The following is a 27,445-nucleotide window of genomic DNA, read 5'->3' as shown; positions in this document are numbered from 1 at the left end:
CAGCCCTATTTGTGTAGGGTCCCAGCACCAAAACTTCCTTTCTTTATAGAGATTTCTTCACATGAAGAAGTCTGATGCAGACTTGGCAGCAGATGCATTGTAGAAAGCAACCCTGGGAAACTGGAGGCAAACCAAGCCACAGCTGGGTGCTTGTAGCCACCCGTGGCTTTCTTTAGGCACAGGGAAGAAGTTGTTGGAGTCACCTGTGCCTCAGCAGGTGACCTTCCCACCTGGCTGGTGTTGTCACAGGGAGTGCCTTTGAAACCTAAATTCTTGTTGGCAGGCTTTGAGCAGCTGTGGCCAGCAGGGAGAGCCGTGAGAAGTTTTCTTCCATGGCTTTGTAAGCAGCCACCAAAATCTCCGGCCTCTCCCGGCAGAGCTCAGAGGCATCTCCAGGCATCTGCAGGTGGAGGAGCTGGTGCACGGGTGGGAGCTTGCTTTATGCTCTCCAACCAAAAGCCTTGGGAAATCCCAGCCATTTATGCAGCTCTGGTGACTGCAAGGAGCCACTCCTGGGGCTCAGCAACTCATGGTGACCCACCTGGGTAGGTGCAGGCAAACGCGGTCAGGTGGGGAGCCCAGGAGTTGGGGCAAAGTTGAACTCTCAGCCTCTCCCCAGATGCCTGATGAAGGCAGACGTGGGACTGCCAGAGCTGGGTGAGTCAGAGCAACCTCCAGAAGGAAAAGGGTGAGCGAAAGGGAGGGAGGACAGTGTGTTCATACCTTGGGATCACAGGCGTGTTGGGAGTAGTCTTGGCTCTGGTGTGCTGCTAAAGGAGCTCCTTTTATTGGAGCACTTGTAGCCCTCTGGAGACAACGCAGCCTCCAGCATGGAGACTGTCTTTATAATTTGCCCATATCAGTACAGTGGTATCTTTATCCCAAAAGTTAAGAAGGAATACTGTGCACTGTATTTTTAAAGCCAGGCCCACCTCCAAACCCATTAGATAGCTCTGAAAGCTTTAGAGCATGTCCATATCCTGAAAGTTGTAGGCAATGTATAAAATTAATACTTCACTCATGTTGTGTAGCTGGTAAAATGAATATAACACTGCATACTGAAAAAACTCAACGCCCCTATGTTAAGGGAGACAGAAAACTAGTTAACATACAGATTTCCAGAAAGAAAGGGAAAGAAGAAAATGAAGAAAGAAGAAAACGAACCATGTGTTCAGCACAGTTATATACAAATGACTGTGATGAATGTAATGTGGAACTTCAATGTCAAACTCACACCAGATTTACTAAAAACATTCCTACAGACAGTAGACATAGAAAATAAAAATAAGTCTATATACTACACATTTATATACTCACTGTGAACAAATAAATGTTTTTTTTCTTTTCTATCAAGAATGCATAAAGAAAAATAACAGAAACAAATGCTTTTTGAATTTTTGCAGAGGAGCTGTTTCTTTTTGATTTCCTATCCCTTGCAAGGCGGTGTGCAGGTTCACCTGCAAGGGAAGTGCTGGAAAAAAAATCCCAATTATCAGAACTGTTGTTTCTCTCATAGTGAAGTTCAAGGTTTTAATCAGCTTCAGAAGAAGGGCACTCTCAAAAGATCTTCCCAGGGATTTTGATTACAGGCTAGTGATTTTCTTAGAGGGATCTGTAAAGATCATGTCAGTTTTTTTAAAGTTTTGTTCATTACCTGCAACTGTTAATTTGCTGTGTTTTCATTGCTGTATTTCTCTTTGCTCCACATTCAGCAAGCAAGACTGCCTTTGCACAGATGATTTAATTTGAAAATGGTTGTGCTAGTGTGGGTTAAAAGCTTGCAAACTGTCTGTGTTTCTGGAGATTTCATTGTGTCTATGCTGTGTCCTCTGAGCTTCCAGGTATTTCTTAGTTGTTAGTGTATTAATGTTTTAATGTGCTTACAGTCATGATGCAGACAACAACTGCAGTTGTCAGAAAGGTTCAGAATATCAAACATACATTTTGAAACCATTCACAGCTCACCTGTGGGAGCAGCTCTGTGTTGGTGGTCTGTCAGCAGGGCTGGGAACAGGTGGGTTGCACCCTCCTCCTTGCTCTGGAGATTGGTCAGGGAAAGCTTCACAAGATGTGTCTTCTTCATCTGACTGCCCCAGAAGTTCTGTTAAGATGGATCAAGATATGGTATCACACTTACTTCATCTGAAAGTACCAACCAAACTGCCAGCTGTTTTCCTTGGATGCCCATAAGGACAAAGGGTGTCCTCTCTTGCAGGGGATCAAACTGAATGGAAACGAACATGCTTCCACAGCTTTCACCCTTGGCTTTTCCCTTGAAAAGGAGGCCAATAGCCAATGACCAGTGCCAAGAAACAGAGCCAAGAGTTTTTGAAAGACACAGACAGAGTGTGTATTGGCTGTAGATAGCAAGGAGGAAATGCATTCTATACATTGTCAACTACAGAAGGTCTAGCTGGCTGCCAAAGGCTGCCGCATGAGCCATAGGGATCAAAGTCTTATTAATTGGACTAGTTCCCCAGAGGAGTATGTGTAACTCCTTCCTTTAAAAATAAAGACTTCCCTTAGCTTTGTTTTAAAATATTTTGGTTCACAATTAAGGCCTGAAGTCTTCAGTAGGTGAAGCATGAGCACCCAATTCACAAGTTCCAGTCTGAGCCCTGTGGTAACAGAAATTCTTTAAAAATATCTGAACCACTTAAAAATATAGAGGAAGAATTGCATATTCTAGGTGTGAGACATAAAATAAATAAATAAAAAATTTAATCAAACCGCAGGCTAGCAGAGTTTGGATTAAGGAAAAAAATCCTGTTACAGATAAAGACTTTAAAAGATTTTTCTCAAAATCATAAGACCCTTTTGCATTTTTTCCTCCTCCTAATCCTGTTCTTCTCCCCTTGTTCTCTGCCTTCTTGGATCCTGTATAAGCTGATCTGCAGGATACCCGTGGTGGCACCATGGGCAGTGGGAGGATGTAACAGCCTGGCGAGGGTTGCCACGCTGTTGGTTTACATTTCATCTGGAGACCCAGAGCGCTTGCTGGCTTAGGAGGGCAAATCTACTGGTAAGCCTTTCTGAACCTCTGAGTCTTAAGAATCCAATGCCGTGGGAGTGCTGTGGACTATTTCTACTCTTCATGCCACCTAAATACCACTGGCATCTGTGGTGTGAGGGAGGGTGAAGTGTGGCCAGGTTTGGCTTTCCCAGGTAGCTGATGTCTGTCTGTGCTGCTGGTTCCCACATTTTCAACCATTCCCCAATGTGGGGAATGGTTGAAAATGGCCAACTCGGTTGAAGGCAGCACACCACAAGCATGCACACCACACTACAATAAATAAAGGTGCTAAACCAGCACTGGTGCAATTTCTCCTCCATCTTGAAAAAAAAGAATCCAAAGATAAATAAAAACAGAGGAGAAAACAAGTGTACGGGCAATGCTTTAATCTCAGAAACTCAAATCCAGAGCAAGTAAGGGAGGCTTCTCTGGAGCTGTCTTCTTGGAGCCTTGCAGAATGAGAAGCCAAAAGAATGAGAGGTACAGTATTGAGAATTTATAAATGTTTGTGAGAAGCTGCTTTTCGTATACGTGAAGAGCTCTGGGAAAGGGCTTTAAACAGAATTCCTGTTGATGGGGTCAAAAATAAAATTAGGCAAAATCCACTACAGGTCTTGTGGAACAAACTTTGACAGCCTCTGCTCTAGACCACAGGTCCCACTACTGTGCCCCCACCTGGAATAGTCTTTGGTCCTGAAGAGCCTCCCTCTTCACTTGGCCAGAGTTGGTTAAGAAACAGACTGCTAAACCTTTGAATTTGCAAAATGTCAAAGATCAGATGTACAGTGTGAGTCGAGCATCTGTAATTAATTTTTCTCTTCTCTTTTTTTCTTTTCCCACTTACTCAGTAACAACTAAGGCCTACATAATTTACTCCCTTAAAGCTACAAACTTTCACCAAAATATGAAGTCCATAACTTCTCTTGAGCCACCACTCCTGGGGTGGGGACATATCAGAACATAAAACCCTGAGAGATGCTGAAAGAGGAGTGTGTATTGAGAAAAGAAACATATCAGAATTGGGTCAACTTTTTCTTGATCTCTTTCCATCACACTACTGGTCTGTATTTTCTTGTCTCTGCTGAGAACCAGTGCTGAGTAAATCCCAGTCCTCAAACCAACCACTTCAGTGTAACTCACGCATGTGCTCCAGGTGGTACCCAGCAGCTTTTTAACGTGGAGTGGGCTACAATTTGGGTTTATAGAGTCCTTGGGTGCCATATTTCTAATATATGAATGCTATGAGCAATTAATTACAGCATGGCCAGAAACTGATGCTTAGTGCTGTTGGTGTAGCACAGCTACACCTTATTAAATAATGCTACTGGATCCATGGAAACCTCATGGAAAACAGATCAGTCTGTCATCTGCAAGCACAAAACCAGGGGAAGAACAGGGTTCTTACCCACAGGAGTGCAAATAGATTTCTCTGCACTTTCATATCTAAAATAAATATCTGATATGTTAAAATAGTTATGAGCATTGAACCTATTGTGGTCTGGGGATACAGCTGCAGTGTGGATGCCAGGAGTGGTTCAAAACCACAAAACCAGATATGAGCTATAGAGTAAAGAAAAAAATATTTTTGTTGTGGGACATGGACTCTGCTCCCTGTGAGAAGTGCTAAAGAAGGAAAAACAAATGCACAAGGAACACTGTTTAAACAACACAGCCCTTCCCAAAGTAGAGGCAACATATCCCACTTTGAATTAGAAAGGGAAGGATTTTGGCAACAATGCCACAGAGCTGAGAGAGGGTGGTGGTCCTTACATGTAGATGAGGGCTCTGGCTAGGATTTGGTGCTTGACAAAGACCTGACTTTGTGCTAGCACTGGAGAGATCATAAGTTTCACCTAAGATTTTGTATTCAGGCAATCTGAGATATTCCTTTGCCTTCTTGCACAATAAACTCTTGCTGTTTAAATTCTAAACTACTATTTGCTTAACATGTTATGGTCTGGGGATTTCAATCTGAATTTGAATTTCAAAAATTTGAGAGTTGGTATTGTGCTAATGTTGTGGTTTCATCATGAAAGTAATTTACCAGATGCAAGAATATGAATCTTTCATGCTAAAATCTTAAAAAAAATCCTATTTGTCGTGATCAATGTTGGGATAGCATTGTGTACACCCAAACACACAATGACCCAATGCATATGCTACATTTCCAAAATTAAGTGGTAATTGCCATTGCTACATCTCACACCTGTCTGAATGAGCCAAATATCTATCTTTACAAGTCCACTGAAAGTTCTCCTATGCTTTAATGAGCAGGATGCTCTCTGGGTAATGCATGCAGGTGATGAGATATCACGCCTTGCCTGCCCACACATCTGTCATTATTTAAACATATCTATTCTCTTTTGAATCTGTGTCTACAAATCAGAAGCTGTTTCCATTCTCCAGGATCCTGCACTGGACTTCCAGGGATAAAAACACATTTCAAAACGTGCAAATCTGCAATAAAACGAAAATCTCCTTTTAATATTGTTTGCAAAATTGACAGCTCTACTTAACAGCAGCCATTAAATTATTTACAAAGTAGCAGCTGCTCTTGTAGCAGCCTTTTTTGGGCGTGAAAAATAAACTAGTTGATAAGTGAGAGATAAACCATTTGACTTCCTCTTTGTGTGCCTGGCATGGTGTGCAGAGCCAATTCTGTACAATCTGATGTTTACAGAGCAATCCTCGTGTACAACCTCCTTAGGCAACAGGGACACAAGAAGCCTTTAAAATGCTGAAGCAAGCATTTAATCAGAACTCTTCATGCTGATCTCTGAAAAATTCAATAAGTTCAAAAAAATGTAACTCTTTCTAAAGATAAAATATCACTTTTTTGCTTTAGGAATTGCAAATATATCCCAATGAACTCCCAGTGAACCACACAGACTTCAGCCACATTGCTGTTTTGCTAAAAAAAAGAGGTAAATAGCGTTTATCTGAGAGAAACTAATCAAGGGTCTGAAGAAACGCAAATAGTTAATTCAAGTGAGTGCTGTAAAACTGTAGACTTTACTAACAATCACATTTTCTTTCTCTTAGGCATTTAAACAAAATTATTTAATTTTTTTTTTACTTGAACACCTAATTTTATGTAAATAAATTAGTATTTTCACTTATTATGCAATAACCTTTTTAAAAAATTATTTATTTTTTACCAGTTGAAAGCAAGCTGTCATGATTTTATGATATTTTGGGGATTTTTTTAAAGGCAGATAACTGCTGCGGAAGGCATGAGATTGAGCATAATTTCACACATTATCAAGTTATGATAACTTAATTCTATGCCAGGTTTTCTAAATTACATAAAGCTATTTCTAAAACCACTGCATAAAATTCTTCTGGCATCAAAATCACTGGGAACTTCCATTGCTGATTTGAATATGGTCAGCTCTTTTTTCTGGCTACAATTGTTCTCCCAAAAAAGGTCTTTCTAAATAAACATATTCTAATAAAAATTTTTTGTTTCAACAAATTGCTGCAGGGAAACCACAGAGCTTTGTTTGTGAGTGTGGAAAAATGTAACTCTAAACTTCTTCGCTTTTTCTGGGCTAGTTTTCCATGGATTTTTATTTTCAGATTATTTTTGTGTTGTTTTGTTAATTCCCAAGGCTGACATGTTTGCATTTGACAAATACAAATTGTCGAAATATTGGTTTTGTAGTACTTCTAAAATGCATTGAGAACAGCTGTTACTGTTTAGAGAGCTGGATAAGATTATTGCTGAAATTAAATCTGAATATCTCCCAGTTCTGTTGTTTAACAATTTGATGCCTGAGAAGATAAGGCACTTCAATCACTACTAGTAGAATCAATCCTTAATAGTAGCATAACATGTCATTATTTCACTAGTTGGGTAGTAGAGGTATTAGCAGCAGTAAAACTGTTCTAGTGGGTGTGCCAGGAAATTTAAGAATTAATATAAAATTTATGTGATAAAACTAAAGAAGAAGCTAACATTTATAAACAGCTGCTTTGTTTTCTTGCTTTTTTGGCAGTGTGGACAGTTGTACTTAGCAGCTTTCTGAAGCTTGTTGTGAAATCTGGTTTTAAAATTTCTGCAAATGGAAATGCTGAGTCTTTACTAGCATTGGTTGAGATTTCCATCTCTACGACTCGTTTGCTCTGCTAGAATCATACACAAAATTAAGCTAACCGCTATACAGCCTGAATAGTTAATTTTATATCTCCCTGGAGCCTAAGTAATTGGTTCCTTAGGAACTACCCCAGCAGTGCCAATATTAATTAATTAAAAAAAAAAGAAAAAAAAGGTGTAAAAGGTGTGTCTTACAGGGTGATCCAGATGTGGTAGTACCAAGCTGTAGTGAATTTCCAGCTGGAAGGGACTGAACAACCAAGAATTTGCTTCAATTCCAGCCCGTCTCACTTCAAAGGCTTGACTGGTGTCTCAGCAATAGAAATGCTGCACCTCTAGATGTTATCAGGTTTCCCAGCCCGTGTGAAGTTTGCCGGGCAATCCTGGCAGTGGGTGAGCGGCTCTCCCCTCCCCGTGGATGCCTGTGAACCAGCTGGAGTGCCAGGATGAGCAACCTACAGCTGCTACTGCTCAGCAATTACAGCAGGCACCAGAGGGAAGACAGTCCTGGAGACAAGGCAATGTCTTTGTTTGGTAAGTGATGCTTTAGACACGGTCTTTATTTTCCTTTTTTTTTTTTTCCTTTTCCTTCTTTTTGTGTTTTAAATTTTAGGTGACTCTCTAGAAATAGCTGTTCTAAAACAAAGCTGTGGAAGAGCTGCTGGCGAGCAGAGACATTGCCATTGTTTGGGGTGAAGGCTGCAGCAGTGGAAATGTGGGCGCGTGCTCCCGAGCACCCCAGCAAAAGCACTCAGGGAAGATCTCATTATTCATAAGTGATGCTCCAGAGACTCCACATAGGCAGGAGTGCCTCTGGCATTGCAAGCCTCAACCCACAACGGGCAGAGCCGGCAGTGCCGAACCTGCGTGTTCCTTCAGCTGCTCTCCGCGCCGCCCGTGCGTGGGGCACACCCTCTGTTGGCACTGCCGGCTCAGGGACCCAGCTCCTCCACTCCCGGCTCCTGCCCTTCAGGCAGCCAGAGCAGGGAGAAGTGCCGGCCAGACCGGAGGCAGGTAGGCTCCGGGGAGAAGAAAACCATTTCAAGGGGTTAATTGAAAAAGACAAATCTGCAAACACGAGATGCAGAATGGGAGCCTGCAAATGAATGCTGCCAGCTGGAAGCTGGCCAAACTGATAAAGCAGAAAAGAAATTGAGGGTTAAATGTTTTGGATGCTGAAGGTTTGGAGTTCAAAGAGGAGCTCAAGGAAACTCCCAGCCACCGAGTCCATACAAAGAGGCTCTAGGCAAACACAAGCCTTCTGCTGGACGGCTTTATCCTAAATAGTTTCCAAAAGGCAGTGGTTCAAATGAATGGTTACGGGATATCTTTCAGCATCTGGGAGCTCTTTTACAAGGAAAGATGATGCCCACAGGTGAGCTATGGCTGAGGGGCAAAAGGAGTTGCTTTCCACAGGGAAGAGGATGAGAAGTGCATCTGCCCACGTCGGGTTGGAAGAACAATGTGTAACTGTGGATCTATTTTCATTCCTTGGTAGAAAAGGCAGAAAGGAGCTCATCCTGAAGGCCAGGAGTTGATGGCAAGGCTGGAGGTCACCCTGCCTTCCCAGGAGTACCAACTCCAATCCACATCAGGAGTGGAGTGCTGATGGCAACCTATTTTCCACCAGTTATATAAAGACTGCAGGATTGAAATAGAACTTTTTGCCTAAATCCCAGGAGGAAAACACCTTGAATTTTTTTTTTTTTTTAATCTGGTTTAGGTCTTTAGGGCTACTCTTTTCCATGTGGTGGATTGGGAGCAGGAAAGCCACCTTCTTCCACTCAGGATCAGGAAGCTGGACTCAAAACAGAGGATGGGACAACTGGTGATGCATTTCTCTGATAGAACACTCTCTGTGCCAGCCCCTCCTCTCGTGGTTTGGTGACAAGGACCCTGCATTTCCCATATTGTCCCTCCACTGTGCAACCACCAACCTTGGCACCTCAGAAAGCCTTTTTTTTTTAAATCAGCTCCTAGTGCAAGAATTGTATTTATGGATGGGAAAGTAGTATCCACACTTTTTGAGCAGGTGCATAGCTATGCCACAGCATTGGAGCAAGGCTAGAGTTCAAGTGTTAGGTAATTGTATCTCTCTCAAAAAGGAATTGCCTCAGACCAGTTAATTTGTCAAGATAACGAATTGCAGCAATTCTCCTCATTTGGAGCTGGGCCACTAACACTGATCTGAACTGTATTTAAACTCTTGATGACAGAGACTGAAAAAGATATTGCAATACTGGAGGTACAGGTTCCTAAAGCAAAACTGCATGTACAGCTAGAGCTGAGAGGCAGCAAGGGCATGCGAGTACACATCCTGCACATCCCTTAGATATGAAGAAATTCCCTGGGGCACTGACTCTGGTGCCTGGGCAGGCAGAGTTCATCTTGAATCTTTGGGAGTGATTGAGGTCCAAAAAGGATAATGTAGTACCCATCAAGTCTCAGTTTCTGCAATATGAGATAACACAAGGAGAATTTTTAACTCCCCCCTTCCAAATAAAAAAACATACCCCAAAAATACTCATTTGAAGTTATTGAAAACTTTCTGGTAGCAGCAATAAAAACTCCTCTGAGGGCCTGATGCTGGGATTCCCAAGGCATTGTGTTCTGTCATGCATGTCAAGTATGGTTGCTGCCATAATTTTCTGTGCCACAGCAGGCAGGAACAAGTTTGGAGGAGTAAAAAAGCAGAAGAAAGCTTCAGTGAAAACACAGGCTTAGGCCAATGACTGTCCCATTTCTGATGAAAGTTAAGTAGACAGCACCAGGTAAAATGAAATTATGTATGTTCTTGTGCCAGACTTTCTCCTCGGGCTGCCAGGCATTCTTTCCTCCACAAGAGAGACATGGACCAGAATAAATCCTGTACATTGACTCAGGGAAACTGAAAGGAATCTCTGACTCCTGCCTTGCACTGGCACACCCTCTCCATGAGAACAATGGATGGAAAACAAAATTGGTTGTTAATTCTGTGACTTTGTCTGTGCCTTAAAAAGCATCAACATGAGAAATTAGACAGATTATTTCAGAATATTTCTGCTCAATAGACTACTTGGAAATGAAATGACTTTCTTTCATATGTTATTCAGAATAATCATTCTCTACCTCTAAGTGCACTTAATTTAGAAAAGCAAAGTGGCTTTTATTTTGGAATAAGTGCATCCACAGGCAGAGTTCTTTCCAAATAGCTAATCTGGTCATTGCCACATGTAAACAATTTATGTAAACATAAATTGATGAGGATGGTAAAGAACTCATGCAGGTATGGCCTGGGACTCCTTACTCAATTTGCAAGCACTTACTTAGACATATCTTCCTCAGGGCTATTATGGTGATCAACCAACCTTACAGAGAGCTAGGTTCAATTTAAACAACATAGTCATATGTTTGAAAAAGAAATGAGCTTTTGAAAACTGCTGTCCCCCAAGTTCCAAGTCTATTTTACTTTGGTTGATCCTCACTTTTAAGTATCTGTCAAGTGGTAATCTAGGATTTAGTAGATCTCCGAATTGCTGATTGCCCAAAGGGTTGGGTCTAAGGCTGGTAGGGGGTTGAGGTGAAGTGTGTGCAGCCTCTTCTAGAGCAGGTGAGTGGCTGCTGAAGGGTGACTCTACATTGCCTGCAGCTGCTTTCTTGGCTTTGGCTAAAACAGACACGTCTTACTGTGTGTGCACTGCAAAGAGAGGCTTAAATGCTAAGGTGGAAAGTTGTGGAAAGGACAGATCTTTGCAAGGTGGGTTTTCATCTGGTGCATCCTGTTGGGTGCTTATCTCTTTTTCTTCTCAAGACTTTGCTGCTGCTCAAGTGCTCCTGGGAAGGAAAGGGCCACCTCAGACTGGAAATCATGTGTTTGTCATGGCTTAGTGCGTGTGTCCACACGGTGTGGCAGCAGCAAGAGCCATGTGGGAGATGCAAAGTGACCTAGATCAGCATTCCTAATTCCTGCAGCCATGCTACCTGTCCTGTGCAAGTGATGTGAACCAAATACCAGTCACATTAGAGACTGACCTTGTTTTCTTGGAGAAACCCGTGTAAAAATGGATATAACAACACTCTTGACACTTACCTCACAGGATGTTGTGAAGCTTAATTAAATGTGTGCAAAAGCATTTTGAGATCCTTAGATGAAAGAAGTTTTTATAAATGCAAATTATAATAATTACGGCCAGTAACCACCATCAACTACTGAAACAATTAATTCAGGTTGCCACAGGCCATCACAACAACGTGTGCAAAGAGGAATCAGCCATTTAATGACATATATGTTGCATGAGAACTCAAAGTCTTAAAAATACTGTAAACAAAGAGGAAAAAACTAGACACTCAGGGCTTGCCTCTGAGGCTGCTGTTGGTGGAAGTTTCCTCAATTGTTTCCATCACCTCCGTGTTTGCTTTGTGATTTGTCCCCAAAAAGGGCCCACCTTAAAGATTGCATGTCTGGGATCATTTTACGATTTTAAATTTAACGTGGCAAGAAAACTGAAAATGACTGCCAATACCTCGGCTTACAAAAATTTTCAAATACCTGAATATAACTCTGGTTTTGGTTAATTCTCCCTTCACCCGAACCCCCATCCCCAACCCCCATCCCCAGCCCAGCCCACTTACAGCATGGCAGAATAGACTTTGGCTACAGGGCATTATCCAGCTGACTTTCCAAGGGGGAAAACAAAAGCCAAGCAATCAAGATGTGTCTGGCCAAATACTTAAAGGCCCAGTGCACACATTTAGTTGACAACTGACTGAAATCTGAACCATTTTGTTCAGCCTTTCTTGTTGCTTCAAAACTGATTTGGACTTAAATAGCTAAAACCTACAGGTGTTTAAATGCTCTCCCTTGTCAGCAGAGCAGCCTCATCAGATATGGTCTGAGGATGCAGTCAGACTGGAAGAGATATCCAAAGACCCCACAGGTGAATCCCAAAGAGCAGGCTAGCCCACCTGTGGCCCTCAGGCTTATTTTGCTTGCCTTTAAAGACGAAAATTCTGAGAAGTAGGAGTTACTAAGCACCCAACTTACCAAAGCAATTAGGCTAAATGCACTGCAGCTAGAAATTTAAGCAATGCACTGAATTTAATTTGACAATTCATGGATGTAAAATTGAAACCTTTAACAGCAGCAAATTAAATCAGCTTTCAGACCAAGTGAAAAATTCTATGCTATTGAAGTTTGAAAATTGTGAAGTACACACCTATTAAAAGGAGGGTTTTTTTCTTTTTTTTAATGAAGAAAAACTTGGGACCAGTTAGTTGCCTAACCCAAATAATGAAAAAATGGGACTACTACCTGTAAATAAAACCCAAATTATAAAACAGCATCGCTTTCTAACCTCTGCCAGACTAACGTATTTGTAGTCAGTGGGTTTCACAGGAAAAAAAAATGTTACTCGTGCTGGAAGGTTGTGTGGACTAAACTTATTCTGACATCAACAAGCTTAATGTGTACCAAACCTGAAAATTTTTACATGTTTTTTTTTCAGTCTCTTTAAAAGTGCTGACTTCAGGATACTAAGTTGGTAATGTCTCAGGTAAGTTTTCATAAAATGAGGGCCAAGTTTTTATGGGGTCTGTGTGTGTCTCTGCATAGAAAATTAGCAACACTGATGCAATGCATAGAAAACATGCTACACAGCTGGTACCAACATGTTGTTATAAACCTGCAGACCCTCAGACTTTATGGTAATGTGTATATATGCAAACTCTGTGCTTGCATACACATATATACACACACACACACATACATATACACACACACAGAGGATATGCAAAAGGGTATCCTGGAATTTGGAATCTCACAGAATATCCTGTTGCTAAGCTCTCTTAATGACACTTATACAGTGCTCTGCTCAATGTCTCTTGGCTAAATCCTACAAAATAAGACAAACCTTGGATGCATTTAACAAAAGCACCTCAAGGCACCAGGACATAAAAGGAGTTGGGATATGTGCACGCCTTGTTTTACCCATCTCCAGAGCGCCCTGACCGACATTTTACAATTTCAGCCACACCAGAAAGGTGTGGCTAAAAAGGCACTGAAGCAGATACAGGGGCAGGTCCTCCCTGATATTTGCATCCTGTCACTCACCTGCTGCAGTGCTTTGCTGCACAGACGCTGATAACCACCAGCACATTCTGTGGTTTGGGTGCCCAAAGGCTTTAAGAAGCTGATGTGACTCTGTTGGCACTAAAAACCCCAATTGATGGGTTGATACTTTCCTTCCCACCCTTTCCCACCAGAAGAGACTGATTTAGAGGAAAACAGCTTTGGAAAGGGACACACTACACTTCATGTGGCCTGTCGAAGGGGAAATGCAACATTGCAGGAACAGTGGGTTTTTCATTCCCAGGTTGCTCCTTCCACTCCCTGGGAAGATCTTCTCCTGACTGATATCCTTCAATTATCTTCAAGAGTGGCAGGAATACCAGAGCACTTTTTCTTTTTAAAACCTCACAGAGGTAGTTTACACTATACACTGCCTCCTGCAACCACCAATACTTTCTTCCTGCCTATTTAAATAAACTGTGTCAGCAGGAGCAGCGACTGTGGGCACCGCTTGGGAAACTCAAAGCCCTGGAGGGAGCTGTGGGCAGTTCCTGGCATTGCTTGTGCTTCTGAAGGTAACCAAAAAGGAAAGTCCATGGAAAGCAATGCAAAAAACTGATGCCTCGATGTCAGGGAAGAAAAGTCACCGTGGCTCCTGCTGGTGTCTCCTCACCACCCCATTTCATTCCCTTTCTTGCTCCTCTTTTCATTGAAGTAGACAACAGGAGTTTGGAGATTAGCTTCTGTCTCAAACAGAGGCTCACCTCTTTAGGAAAAAAAATTAATTTTAAGGGAAGGTAATTAACCTACATTGCATTCTCTGATATCTGTTAAATACAGCATTGCTTGTCAGCTACTCCTTTTATCATTTAAAGTGCATTTTGTATCCATGGAAAGCAATTAATGCTCAATGGGAAAAATTTGCCCTTCCAAAGGCATCTTTCCACTTTCCTGCATTGCAGCTGTGATCTTTTTTCCTTTCTTATGTGACACCACCAGTCCTTCTCACACAGATGTGCAACACCCAGAGACGTTTATCTCTACCTGGCTATTCCTGTACCCTCCCTTACAGCCTGAGCTCCCTCTGTCTTTTCTCTGGCTTCAGGTGGAAACCCTTCCTCATGTTTTCTGGCACATTTTTGGACTGGTTTAGGCTGCAGTTGGGAACTCAGCCCATTGCAGGGAGGATCCTGGCACCAGGATATTTTCTGAACTGTAAAGAGTTGCTTGAAGCAACACTCTATAAGAACAGTGCTCAGGGTAAAGCAGGCTTACAGCTCTCTGCTGCTTTCAGGTCTATTTGACTGATGATTTTGCTTCAAAACCAGCAAAATTACCTTGGGGCTCACCTAAACCAGCTGAGGCAGAGTGCCATGTGAGCAGCTTGTGCCTGGCCCTTGAGGCTCTTCCTATACCTCCCCTGGGACCCCAATGGAGCAGGGGTACAAGCAGCCACAGTGGCCAGAGCTGGGGTTTTAAAAACTGCTTGCCTAGCTGGCTTTTCATCTGTTCCCTTTGTACCACAAACAAAAAGAAGAAGAACCTGATCTGAAACCACATGTGAAAATAATGATCTCTTCAATTTATATTTCTGAAGTCAAAATAGATGTGTTATACTTTCAAGCTCTCCCAACAGCACTGATATAAAGGTTTAATCACTGCTATTTAAAATAATACAAAGCAAAAGTGAGTTAGGATGCCAGTAAGCCAGAGCAGAGGAGACAGCTTTCTAGGCAAGCTGAGTGGCATAAGCAGTGGGAGAACATCCTCATGGCAGCTCTTAATATGAAAATGGTCAAGGATTACTTCATAGTCTTGCAATAGCAGATGGCTGGAGCCATTTAATCAGGCATCTTTTCTATTCCTAAAGCCTATAATTATCTGTTATAAGGACAACATCAAACTGGCACATGAGTTTTTCATTTCCCATTCCCAAATTGAAGGGGGGCATGGCTACCAAATTTTGGAAGGCTTTGCTCTCATAAAGAGACCTGCAACTGCCCAATTTGGGGAATTGTACCAGAGATGGTACCTGAGTATTCTTGTCCTGGCTAGGATTACCCTGGGCTGTGCAGTGCATGCTCAAGAATAACCACTCCTGTGCCATGGAGTTACTAGAAATCTGGAAGGAGGTAAAAGAAAAGCCAGCTTACTCAGATGCTTATCACAGCAGCATGGTGCTACTTGAGATTTAATCTATCAGTATAAAGAAAAACACCACCAAATTTAAGGCATGTTCAGAACCTGTTCCCTTTCCAAGCAGAAAAGGTGAAGGCAAAGCTGAATCCCAATGATCCTCTGGTACAACAGATTCCCTGGTCCTGGTGAAGGCCAAGCTGATTTAACCATTATGTTGAGCTGATAAAAATCTGATTAAAAGTGAAAACATTTGCATTTCCAAACATAAGGCAAAAAAGAGGTTATCCTACGAGTATAATTAATACATTCTGAATACTGCTACTGCAGAATATTTTATAGATTACTTTTCATTGAAAAATACTTTTCCCCCCTTTCACAAACCCTGACTTTTATTTTAAAGCTTTTAAAACTCCCATACAACCCAAACCTGCTTGCTACATTTTGGGAAGTGCCCAAAGCTTTGTTTAAAAACAATTTCAACTTCTTAATAATACACATTGTGTATTTTACTGTTTCTTCATCATGCATACCACTGAAAGACAAAAAAAAAGGGTACTATTTCTGACAAAAAAGCTCCTTTAAAACTAGTTTTAAAATTTTTTATTCTTCTCTTTGAAATGAGTGGACTTCAAGTTGTAATTTCTAATACAGTATTTTAAACAACTTGTGAAGGACTCATCTATCAGCACCAATATTGTCAGGCCTCAACTCACACAAGTAATTTAACATTTGCACTGGGCAAAGCAGTTTACCTCCTGCTGACTGCAAATTACTGATAATATTGACTGTTTCTTTTGCCCCAAAATAAGGTGAGATCAGTGTGTGCAGAAACTCTTCTCCTGGTTTTGTAAATATTACCCTTCTTTTACAACTGCAGCACCGGGAACCTGAGACACGCTGAATGAAATGCAAACAGACTTATCTGTTAGTAAATAATTTCAATTAGGTGATGGAAAAGCACCCGGAAATAAAATGTTTATTGCTTTCTTCAGCCTTTCCTTCCCCTCGGTTTCACACTGTGTTTGCCCCCAGTGGACAATGAGAAGCTTAGGATGGGGGTGGTATCCCTGCACACCCCAGCGCAGCCTTTGTGTACCATGGTTGTTGTCACACTGACACCTAATGGCAAACACGAACGAGAGGATTACAGCTGATTCCCCAGGGGTGTGCTTTCACCCCATGTGGCAAAAATTACAGAAAACAAGCGAGCTTAGGAAATGGACTTCACCTGGCTGTGTGGTCAGCCAGAGGGAGGTGACAGCGAGGAGCCCTGGCATGGGATGGTGCTGAAAGGATGGGCAGCCTGCCACAGAGACGTCACACAGTCCCCAAAGGAAAGCACAACCATCCAAGGCTAAAATGAGGACTCCAGAGTAATCCAGAGGGTTTGTGATGGTTGTACAGGTCTAATTACATCCAGTTCTTTACCTGCTGTCTTGGTTCTATCCCAACGAGTGGACAGCAAAACTTCCCCCACACATGGGAATAGGTTGGGGCAGTACAGTTGACAATAATACACGAAAATAAGGCACTGACTAAAACCTGTGCTTCCTTCATGACTGGTTGAGGAATGTTTCTGGCATGTTTTACTGTTAAAATTCTGTTTATTCTAACTCTCCCCTTACATATCTGAGGCAATGGCAGCACAGTGAGCAGGATGATCTGGGCTCACACTGCAGAAGAGAGTGCCCACACAGGCTCCATATTTGCCTTCATGAACCAAACATTTTGCCCTTTGGTGGCAAAAAGCAAGGGCCTAAGTTAAGCACTTTGTAGCTCTTTTCTTTGGCCACAGTGCATCCTATGCAGTAAAACAAATAATTGTAGCCACCATCTTGCATCTGTGTGTTAAGAGTTTGTACTATTGAAGCAGAGGTGTGGTGAAATTTAGTACCGAATTTGAAACAGGGTTTAGGACTGGGTTCCAAATCCTTCAGAGGGTGAGCTTATGTAAGGCTCTTGACGGTTCACCAGCACTTACCAAATAATGTAAAAACACATCCTGGGAATATTCTTCAAGGTGTCTGGGATGGCCCCAGAATTTGCTCTTCATCTGGTGCACTTTAGATGTATTTGGAGGTCTCCAGGGGGGATTTTAGCAGCAAAAACATTATGAAGAGAAAGGACTAAATTCAGCAGAGGTAACACAGGTTTCATTAAGCAAAAAATATGATCTAGTTGTTGTGAAACAATGTTAAAATCTTGAAAAAAAATAGAGAAGCCATGCTTAGGTTTTTAACACAAGACTACAGGAAAGAATATTGACTTCCACATTCCTTTACAGGGAAATTTTTAAAACTATCAGTTAAGTGGTTAATCCATGGAATCTAATTTATGTGAGAACCCTACCCCAACTTTTTACTGATGTTGTGGTGTCCCTGGGCTGGGAGGGCAGGAGGCAGAAATCAAGTGGCTGTTGCAGCTTTGATTATCATAAAGATGATGGCAGTGTGACTGCAGTAAATGACTAATTAAAGTGAACACCATACATGCTTATAAGCTATCATTAATGATATCTTTCCATCGTATTAAAATATTTTGCCATTTCATAATATCAACATTGCAGAGATAACCAACTGCCTCACAATCTGTTTTTAAGACTGAATTTATAGTTTCAAATCTAGTATGATTCAGGACTTTTAGTGTCTTGAATGCTGTGAAAAATATTATTGAATGGCAAGTATTATTCATGCAGGAGTTGGGGAGCTGCAGAAGTTTCATGGCACTGAGATTTAAAGAAAAAGAAGTGTAAGTGCAGACTAACTGACAGGAAGGATATTTAAGGAAAAATACTTCAAATAGCTGAAATTAAATACAGAATGTATGTTTAGAAAAGAAAAAAGTCATTAATTCTGCATGTACTTACTGCCTTGTGCTAGGCACTGCAGATCACTTTTTCAGCAATGGTTTCTCTTAAACACCTCTCTTCATTTCATCTTCTGGCCAAGTGTGACACTCCAGAAAGTGCAGGACTGAGAAGAGCAGTGGATGCAAAACTCACCCCTGGGCCCCGCTGAACTCTTCCCTATGCCTCTCACCAGCCATGTCCTGATTAGACCGTCCCACTCCTGAGATGGGATTTTAACAGGGAACTTGGTTTTGTTAGGCTGGAAGCACTCAACAAGAACCACCATCAGGTTATCAAACACCCTGACACCTGTGGTGGGAATTTTTCAGGGTTGAACTGTCAAGCAGTCTCTTGTGTAGGAGTCTTTGGAGGAAAACAGCCTCAACCTCCGTTTTTGCCGTCGGCAATTCCACAGTATTCCCACATAAGGACCTGTGGTGTCCCTGGGGAGTGCAGTGAAGGAGGAGGAAATAAATAAATTGTCCTTCAATGTTCTTGATCTAACACCACATGTGCAAGGATTCTCATATTTACAAGAGTTTTTCCTTCTGAGCACAGGGACCTTCAGCTTCCTCCTGATGCTGACTGTGCTCTGCCTGATCACTACTTCTAAAACTCACCTGAACAGGGAATACTCAGACATAATTCTTTGGTAGGTGACTCTAAAAAACCTTAACACCAAGAGACTCCAACCCAACATTAAATTGCCACCTTGCATCAGGCCACCATCGCAGCTCTTTTCCAATCGCTCTGCTGTCACGCAGCTGATGTGATGAATTACAGCCTGTCACATCACGTTACATTACACAGAGCAAACAGGACAAAACACATACCAACTGCCATGCAAATATGTGTTTGCCAATGCTCTATAGTGCACAGAAAGAAGCACAACCGGCAAGGTCCCCGTCAGAGAGAGAGAGGCTGAGGGATGGCTCCAGAGTGTGTGAGACAAACATGCCCCTGACACACCGTGAGCACACAGATCCACAGATCCCAGCCAGCTGCAGCAGTTATGAAAGCACCTCCTGCTTGTGATTACTTTTTTGTTCTTTCAGGAAACAAAACAAAGCAAAAAAGCAGCAGCAGCTTCTGTGATGTCATGAAGCAAAATACAAATACGTAATAATTCCTCTGGCTTGTGTTCAGATTCAGAGCTATTTTCATGACTGGCCAGATTTTGGATGTGTATGTGTAAATACAACACCCACTTATGTACACACACGTGCATACTATGAGATGTGTGAATATATATTACATATATATTATGTGGCTTTTAACTGCAGTCTTTTAGGCCACATGTGGGCCTTTTGAAGCTAATGGGAGATTTACCAGGGGCTTTTTCACAGAGCTGTAGGCAAGAGTGGAATCCAGAACATATGAATATTATACTATAATGATATAGTGTAAATCATCTAGTTTGACCTACAGTGAATTAGAGGCTATTAAATTTCATCCAGCTATCCTACACTAAGCCAGAAAAACATGTGTTTGACTAAGCATAAATTGTATTTGGCTAAGACCTATTTCCCAGAAAGGTATTCATTCAGTCTTCGTGCAAAGACACTTTCCATGCATCAATTTCTTTGATAGTTTGTTTCAACAGTTATTTTAACTATGTGTGCTTTCTGTTTAAATTTACTACAGTCTATGGACTGAAGTCAGTGATGAGAAGCCAAATTCCTACTTAAATTCCTAGCTACAAGGTCAACAGCTTGAGTACTGACTTGCTTCTCTTCACTTCAATGCCATGCCATGGGCATCCCTCTGAGATCTTTTATGCTAAACTATTCTTTACCGTGTTACATCCTCCCCCAAGGTGTAGCTCTGTGAATTCCTTTCACTTTTGAAACTTTCTTCTTGATCTGTTGCCACGGAAAATATGTTGTTTACTTGGTAATTAGTGTCATCCATTCACTGTTGTCTATGTGCATCAACTTGGCTGGAGGTTACAGGGATAAGATGGAATTATACTGAAGAGATCTGAGATGAGAGACCTCACATGCCTTGCAATTTCCTACTTGTTAGTAAAATAAAACCATATCAGGTACAGACAACTTCTTTCAATTTTCAGAATTTGGAAATACTGGAATTTTTTTTCTTGTTTGTCTTTTTATAAACCAGTCATAGTATGTGTCTTTTGGTACAAAAAATGGAAGTCCCTAAAACTGGCAAAAAATAGTTAATCTATGACTTCTGGTAAGAGTTTTTCATAATCAATAGGGCATAATTTTACTGCTGGCAGACATTACAAAATAATCATTAAAATATGAAGGAGAAGGTGTCTTCATTTTGGGCATATAGTTGTGCTTTTTAAATCAGTTCTGTAGCGGGCAAGAATATGTCACTATAAAGAAGGGGAAAAAATGGAAGACCATGGTAATTCTAAAGCTTGACACAAAACTATAAATCTCTTTCAAGTGAAGATACGCAGATCTTTTTGGAGACCTCTGCAGCTAAGCAAACCAACTAGCCTTTGATGTACTCATAATTATTAGGGGCTGAGGATTATGTCTTTAGGCAAAGCTGTCTAGCAGTGGGAAGGTATAGATCAAAACTGACATCATGACACAAGCAAGAGGAGAGGTGAGATGAGGTGGAGCCAAAAATAGTTTGGCATTACTGTAGACTTCAAGTAAAACAAATGACTCCACTTCTTGAAAAGAACACAAGGAGGGGAGCAGTAAGAGCCTCTAACCCTCAAGAGAGTAAAATCCTCAGTACCAGCTGGAAATCTAAAAATAGGATGCAATGCCATGAGCGATGGCTGCTGCTCTCTTCTCTTGAAGCCACTCTACACCTTGGTCTTTCCAAACCAGGTCTTTGCAGATGGCAGCAGTCCTGGTCATACCACGCCCACCCACGAGATTGTTGCTTGCTAAAACCCCCTTCCAAAGCCCACTGAAGAAAGCAGAAATCCTTTCACTGTGCTTAGTGGGCTCTGTGTCAAGTGCTGTGTGTGGCTTGATATGTTCAAGAGAGTGTATATATGAGCACAATTAAATAATTTCAAATTACTATGAATCTTCAAAGACACTCATCTTGGGTGGCACAAAATTAAAAAGGTGCTTGTGGAAACTAATTTCTTGCCATAGGTGAGCTGCCAATCATACTTAGAAAGCATTTTTCATTAAAAATGTTTTTCTGGCTCTCTAGGGAAAAAGTTACATTATTAGAAAAATAAAAGCAAAGAGTTTGATTCCAGAGGTTTTGACTGACTTAAACTGAAAACAGAAACAAATAAATAGGAGATCTAGCACTTACACTGAAGGGGGCAGACTCCAAAAAACTGTAGTATGAATAGGTGTCCCCCGAGCCCTCCCAGATCACAGCTCACCTGTGTCTGGAACAATATATTTGAAGCATGAAGTAAAATGAAAGTCATTAAATAAAGGCCAAGATTCTCAGTTAACTTGAAACTTGATGGATGACAAGAGAAAGCTGCACGTGCCAAGGAAGAGCAGGAAATGAAGAAGGCTTTACCATCAGTGTCAGAGAGGGTATGTGAGGGTGAGGAAGAATAGTACTTGAGAGATGAAAGGAGTCATTATGGATCAGAGGAGAAGGAAATGTTACCAACTAGGCTAATGCAAGGCCAGAGAAGGTTACAAACACACGGGGACAATTCTAAACATGGTCTTGAAATGCAAGCAGGCTCCCCAGGACTGTCAGGAAGAGGGGAGGATCTGAGTAAATGATAAGTGATTTGGAGGTAGTAGACTGTAATGCAAGACTAGACTGGTACCTCAGACAAAACACCGTAGGATGTGTCATTATTAATTATCACAAAGAAAATGTAAGCCATTCAATATAAAACACTACCACAGAACTAAGATAAAATTAATTAATTCTCCACTTAGGGTTCAAACTGGAGATGTTCCTTGCCAGTAAGGTGAAACATTTAGGGTCCCTACATTTTAAATGTCATTTTACAAACACTGTGGGAAATTAGCCATCAGTCTCTGTGAGAACTGATAAGATTCCCTATCTTGCAAACAGTATGGAATACTTCCAGAAATATTTTAAAATTCTATTTTAAATGGAAAAACCTCAAGCGCTTTCATGAGACATTAGTGAACCACCAAAATCTTAGTCAGTCCTATCTAGCATTTCAGAACAATGCAATTATCTGAACATCAGTGTTTTTGTTAAGATACCTCTGTTAGAAATGTTGCCTAAACATTAGTTACTAATATTCTGAAATTCTAAGTAGAAATACAAGGTTTTCTAATTTGCCTTTCAACTATGCAGCAGTTATCTGTCTTGTCACAACATGAATCCCTTTTGGGTGAAAGCTGTTGATTTGAAGGTTAAAATCACCTTGCTAGGCCCTAATGTAATTTGTTGGAAGTTGGCCTTGGGAAACTTTCTGACACTGCCTACATATGCTCTTTGTTGGATATTCATTGAGCAATGATGTCTGAAGGGCTGAGCTCCTCACGTCCATGATCATTATTAGCTATGGCATTTCTTAACAGGCTCTGCCATGTCAGTTCTTTGCAACTCAGGTTTTACATTAGCAACCCACACTTTACAGCACCAAACAGACTCACTCTCCCACCACAGAAAATACTGTTCCAGGAGAGTACATGCCAGGTTACGCTCATAAACAGAATTTATTAGTAACCTACATATATGCCAATATTGAATAAATTATTTATTCTTTCTTTTAATCAAGTGAAATGAGGTGCACAGCATACATTTTAGGCAAGGCTAAATGAGAACTCCCTGACCTCATTAAGGAACTTGTGGATCTACTACAGAAATAGTTCAACAGAAAATCTTTGGAAGAAGAAACCACAGAATCCATGGCCAGTGGTCTGCTGACCAAATAAGGGTGGGGAAAGAGAAGATACCTAATGCCATTTCTGAGATGTACAGTGCCATTACTTCAATCTTCTCATCCCTCAAGATGCATTTTCACAGGCTGTCAAACATAAAATCTTATGAGAATACTGATCCTCAGAAGATTTTAATCAGATGAACAAAAGATATGATTCTGCCAAAATCATAGTTCACCTAACACTTCATTTTGCTCAACAATATTCTCACCAAACTACTGTGCTCTGCAGGTCTACAGATGTTTTTACCAGGTACCCACAGACCTCCTTAGCTCCTCAGCTTTGAAGGTGGCCTCTTCAAAAGAGTGTCCAGCAAACTGCAATCACGTGATGATGAACTGAGAAGAGCCAAAATTCAGAAAACTTTAAAATAATCAGCCTATTTTTAGTTTTATCTTGACACAAATATTGGTATAACATATGTGAGGAATCCACGCTTATAGAACTCTGGATAACATCTATAAATTTTAATTATATTGTCATACTGCATTATTTGTAGGAGCTTGAAACTTTTCCTGGAACTCTGAGTTTGAAATACATTATGCTTGAAGTGAGCCCTGTACACAGAAATATCTTGACAAATTAAATATATCTGGGGCAAGATGGAGCACTCTCAAAGGCTTGGGAATCAGCCAGAAGCAATGACTCATCTTATTTTCAAGCAGTGCTGAGCTGAGGTTTGGGGATGGGCTAGCTCAGGAAATTTCATCAGATATTGACATATGACAATGGTTCACTTTATATATCTATATCTATATCTATATCTATATCTATATCTATATCTATATCTATATCTATATAAGAAATAAGCTGTAGATGTGTGCAGTATAAGCTCAATAGCACTGGTTGCACCTTGCTGCTTAGGTTACTGTCTCTTTGTAAAAGCCTGAAGTGGGTGATCAAGAAGTTTGGGGAGAAGTGTGACCATTGGTGAACTGAGTGGCTGCCAGCTCCACAGAGCAGGGACCAGCTGAAGAGGTCTGGGTTTGAGAAGAGGTCAAGGACACAGACTTGTTTGAAACTGCATTTCAAAACTTCTGGCTCTGGGACGGGCTTTTTCTCCCCCTCAAAGTATTAGAAAGATACAGCAATTTACATATAAAGCACTCATCATTTGTTTTCATTGGGTCCACGAAGTTCATACTTCATGTCAACTTTTTTGCCAACAACAGTTTATGAAATATAAACATCATTAGAAGGGACATTGCATTAAAGTATAACAAAACAAAACCTGTGGCTGAGATTTCACATGTTTAAGGTGAGATTGAATCTGCAGTGAAACAAACTCATGGGAGATTCCTGTTTATTTTCATACAAAATGAATTGGATGCAAATTCATTACTGTTTAGAGAATGAATCTCAGTGACAGTTTGTCCCTGGGGGCATTGAAAAGTACTTTAAATCATCCTGATAGTTAATTATTCAGCAAAAGTCTTTATCATATAAAATGACTTTAATAATTTATGCTAATGGGGCATTGCAGACGTAACTGTAGGACTGGTCTGGAGGAGGTGAAGACTTTGTGCCTGCACATTTACTGCTGAATTGTAGTTACATGTGTATGGCATTTGATAGGCAAGGAAGGCATCTGTGATCACCTCTGTTCTTTTCCCTACCCCTCTGCCTGCATGTGCATCTACAATGCTACAAAAGGCTCTCACTAAATTTATAAATAGCCCAACTTCAGAAATCTACTAATCATGGTAGCTTGCAAGGAATTAAATGAAGATACAGATTAGAGTTTAAATTTTCTGGATTAAGTGTCAAAGAATAGATAATGATCAGATGCAAGTCCTGGGTATCTCAGTTATACTTGGTGAAGCAAATAAGAACCTAAGAAGGAAGAGAAGAGAAGAGAAGAGAAGAGAAGAGAAGAGAAGAGAAGAGAAGAGAAGAGAAGAGAAGAGAAGAGAAGAGAAGAGAAGAGAAGAGGAGATAACTGTACACTTTAAAGTGTCGATTAAGGGATGACCTAAACAGGTCAGGTTTTTTTCAAACTCTAGTTTGAACTCTAGTGGTGAAAGGGCTTGCCCAAAAGCCCAGTTATGGTGGAAAAATAGCTTTAAGTGACTTGAGCATGAAAACAAAAGACTCTGAAGAGTTCAGGAGAGGCACCACTTGATTCCTACTCTGCTAGAGAGGGAAGGATGTGCTACTGTATTGCAATAGCCTTGAAAGTAATGGATTTATACAATCTACAGAAACAGGCACATAAATGCATATATGAAATCTCTGCATTTCTAGGTACTGGAGTGGCATTCCCTTGTATGCTCTGGGTAAACAGGGTGATGTACAGTTCTAAAAGAATCCCATGTTACTCAAGATCCCATGATCTCAAAGGTTTTGTAACTGACTCACAAAAAAACCTTCTGAGCTTTAATCCTATTCTACTTCTTGGCATGGGATAAACACAAAAGCTCAGTGCTTTCGTCTAATGATGCAGTAGAATAAGCAAAAACAGAACTGTGCAAATTTTATACAAACGTTTTTAGGCTTTGTGGGTCTTCTTCCCTTTGCTTCCAGTGAAGGTCAGCTCCCTAGACGGAGACACCTTCTTGGTTCATGCTATAAGGCATGAAATCAGAATGGTCTCATGTGCTTGCATACATCTCTTCATGTCAATTCAGAAGAAACACAAGGAGAAAGTGAATGAGTTGTGAGCTCCTCTGCATGAAAAGTCATCTGTGTTTCAGCTGTTAATCTCACACTGCAACTTTAGCATTGCTATTCCTTATGGAATGGCAAGAATCCCACTGCATGCAAAGCTGCTGCTTTAAAGCCAGGATGTGAAGCTGTGCTCACATCAGTAAATGTTCCATTCGAGTGCTGCCAAATTATCAATGCTGGATGTGGCTCCAGTGCACACCAGCAAATATTTAGAGGTGAGTCAAATTGCCATACCTGGCCTTAAATGTTGATATGAACAAAGATTTCCACATTCAGTCCTTTACCTTTTGCACTCAGTTCAGTTTGTATAGCCTGAACTTTTCTATATAGCCACAGCATAAATCTTTTTGCTTCATAGCTATCCTCACATGGGTACTGAAAGGCAAAGCTGTGTGATTTTTATAACCTCCCTTCTTTAGTTAGGAATAAAAATACTGTTCTTTAGTCACAAATGAAAATCTGGTCTCACTTTCAAAGAAAACAATGCAATCAAAACAATAACCCCTCTACAAATATAACAACATGTTCTACAGGACAAGTATTGATTAAAACAAAAGGGCTTTTTAGACACCATTAATTCTTACCAATTCCAGTAGTTATTGATTCTGCATCAATGTCATTAGCCTTTCTCTTTGCCACTTCAGCTAGTGCCAATTCACCCTTATCTAGAGCAAGGTAATGGATGTCCTTTGGAAATAAAGAAGAAAAAAGATTAATCTAAAATGAATCTCAAAGGAGCAACAAAAGGGATTTTGAAAGAAAGAGGTTCTTTTATTATTTAGATCACAAACACAGATGGAACTGATGAACCTACCATTACATTTTAATTCCCTCCAACGCAAATATATTTCCTTACTTGTGCTGTTGAATACAGCAATGAATAAAACACTGACCAATCAGGCACTGATAAAAGCAAAGCTATTGACTCAGTGTATGAAAGAAACCAATCTGTTGACTTTTAACATAACTTCTGTTGAATCAAAAGAACGTTGATAGGAGGTGGCTCTGTGTAAACCAGATCTGAAGGATTGGAACTCTCCTGGCTGACAGCCTCTATTTGGAGCATGCTAAATGCAGATGTGGTGCTTAGAGGCATGGGCTAGTGGTGGGCCTATTAGTAATGGGTTAACAGTTGGACTCAATGACCTTTGAGGCCTTTTCCAACCTTAATGATTTTATGATTTGAAGGTTTCCATCTTTTAAGGACAAATTTTTGTTGGAATGTTGTCATACACTCACTGTTGAAGGTTGTTACCCTCACTGTTCTGGGAGTAAGTGGGTGATGGTCCTCCCTGTGCTGATAGTGGAGGTAATAAGAACAACAGTGCCTGCTCAGTGGTTTTAACATCCACAGGGTTGGCATGATTCCTGAGTCACTCCTGAACAACAAGGGGCTTTCCAAAAATGTTGTCTAGCATGAATAGTTGCTAATACTCTGGATCTAGTCTTTTATCTAGAGTCAAAAACAGAGGGCTGCAGCAGGAGTGTTATCATTACACAGAATTATAGAAAGGCTTGGCTTGGAAGGGACCTTAGAGATCAACTTGTTCCAGCTCCCTGCCCTGAGCAGGGACAACCTGCCCTTCCACTAGGCCAGGTTGCTCCCAGCCCCATTCAACCTGGCCTTAAGCACTTCCATGGATGGGGCAGCCACAGCTTCTCTGGGTGACTTCTGTTCCAGGTCCTCACCACCCTCATAGGAAAGAATTTCTTCCAAATATCCAACCTATACCTGCCCTCTGCCAGTTTAAAGCCATTTCTCCTAGTCCCATCACTGGATGCCCTTATCAAAAGTCAA

General features: G+C 41.0%; 1 protein-coding gene across 5 annotated transcripts in view; it reads right to left on the bottom strand.

Annotated features, from left to right (window-relative positions):
• WDPCP (WD repeat containing planar cell polarity effector) overlaps window positions 1-27,445 on the bottom strand; it is a 148,147-nt gene that overhangs the window by 13,134 nt on the left and 107,568 nt on the right. For 4 of the 5 annotated variants that reach the window (XM_077175992.1, XM_054630211.2, XM_077175993.1 and 1 more), the window contains 2 exons: window positions 26,232-26,334; window positions 1,966-2,101 (listed from right to left, as the gene is read on the bottom strand). In XM_077175992.1, coding sequence (XP_077032107.1) covers window positions 1,966-2,101; window positions 26,232-26,334 — 239 coding nt within the window. The remainder of the gene's footprint in view (window positions 1-1,965; window positions 2,102-26,231; window positions 26,335-27,445) is intronic. The other variant, XR_013181524.1, reaches the window with a different exon arrangement.

This window comes from Agelaius phoeniceus, chromosome 3 (assembly GCF_051311805.1).
Source record: "Agelaius phoeniceus isolate bAgePho1 chromosome 3, bAgePho1.hap1, whole genome shotgun sequence".
In the NCBI taxonomy this organism is placed as follows: Eukaryota; Metazoa; Chordata; class Aves; order Passeriformes; family Icteridae; genus Agelaius; species Agelaius phoeniceus.
The sequence above is the reverse complement of the archived record's forward strand: the minus strand, read 5'-3'. Positions and strand labels throughout refer to the sequence as shown.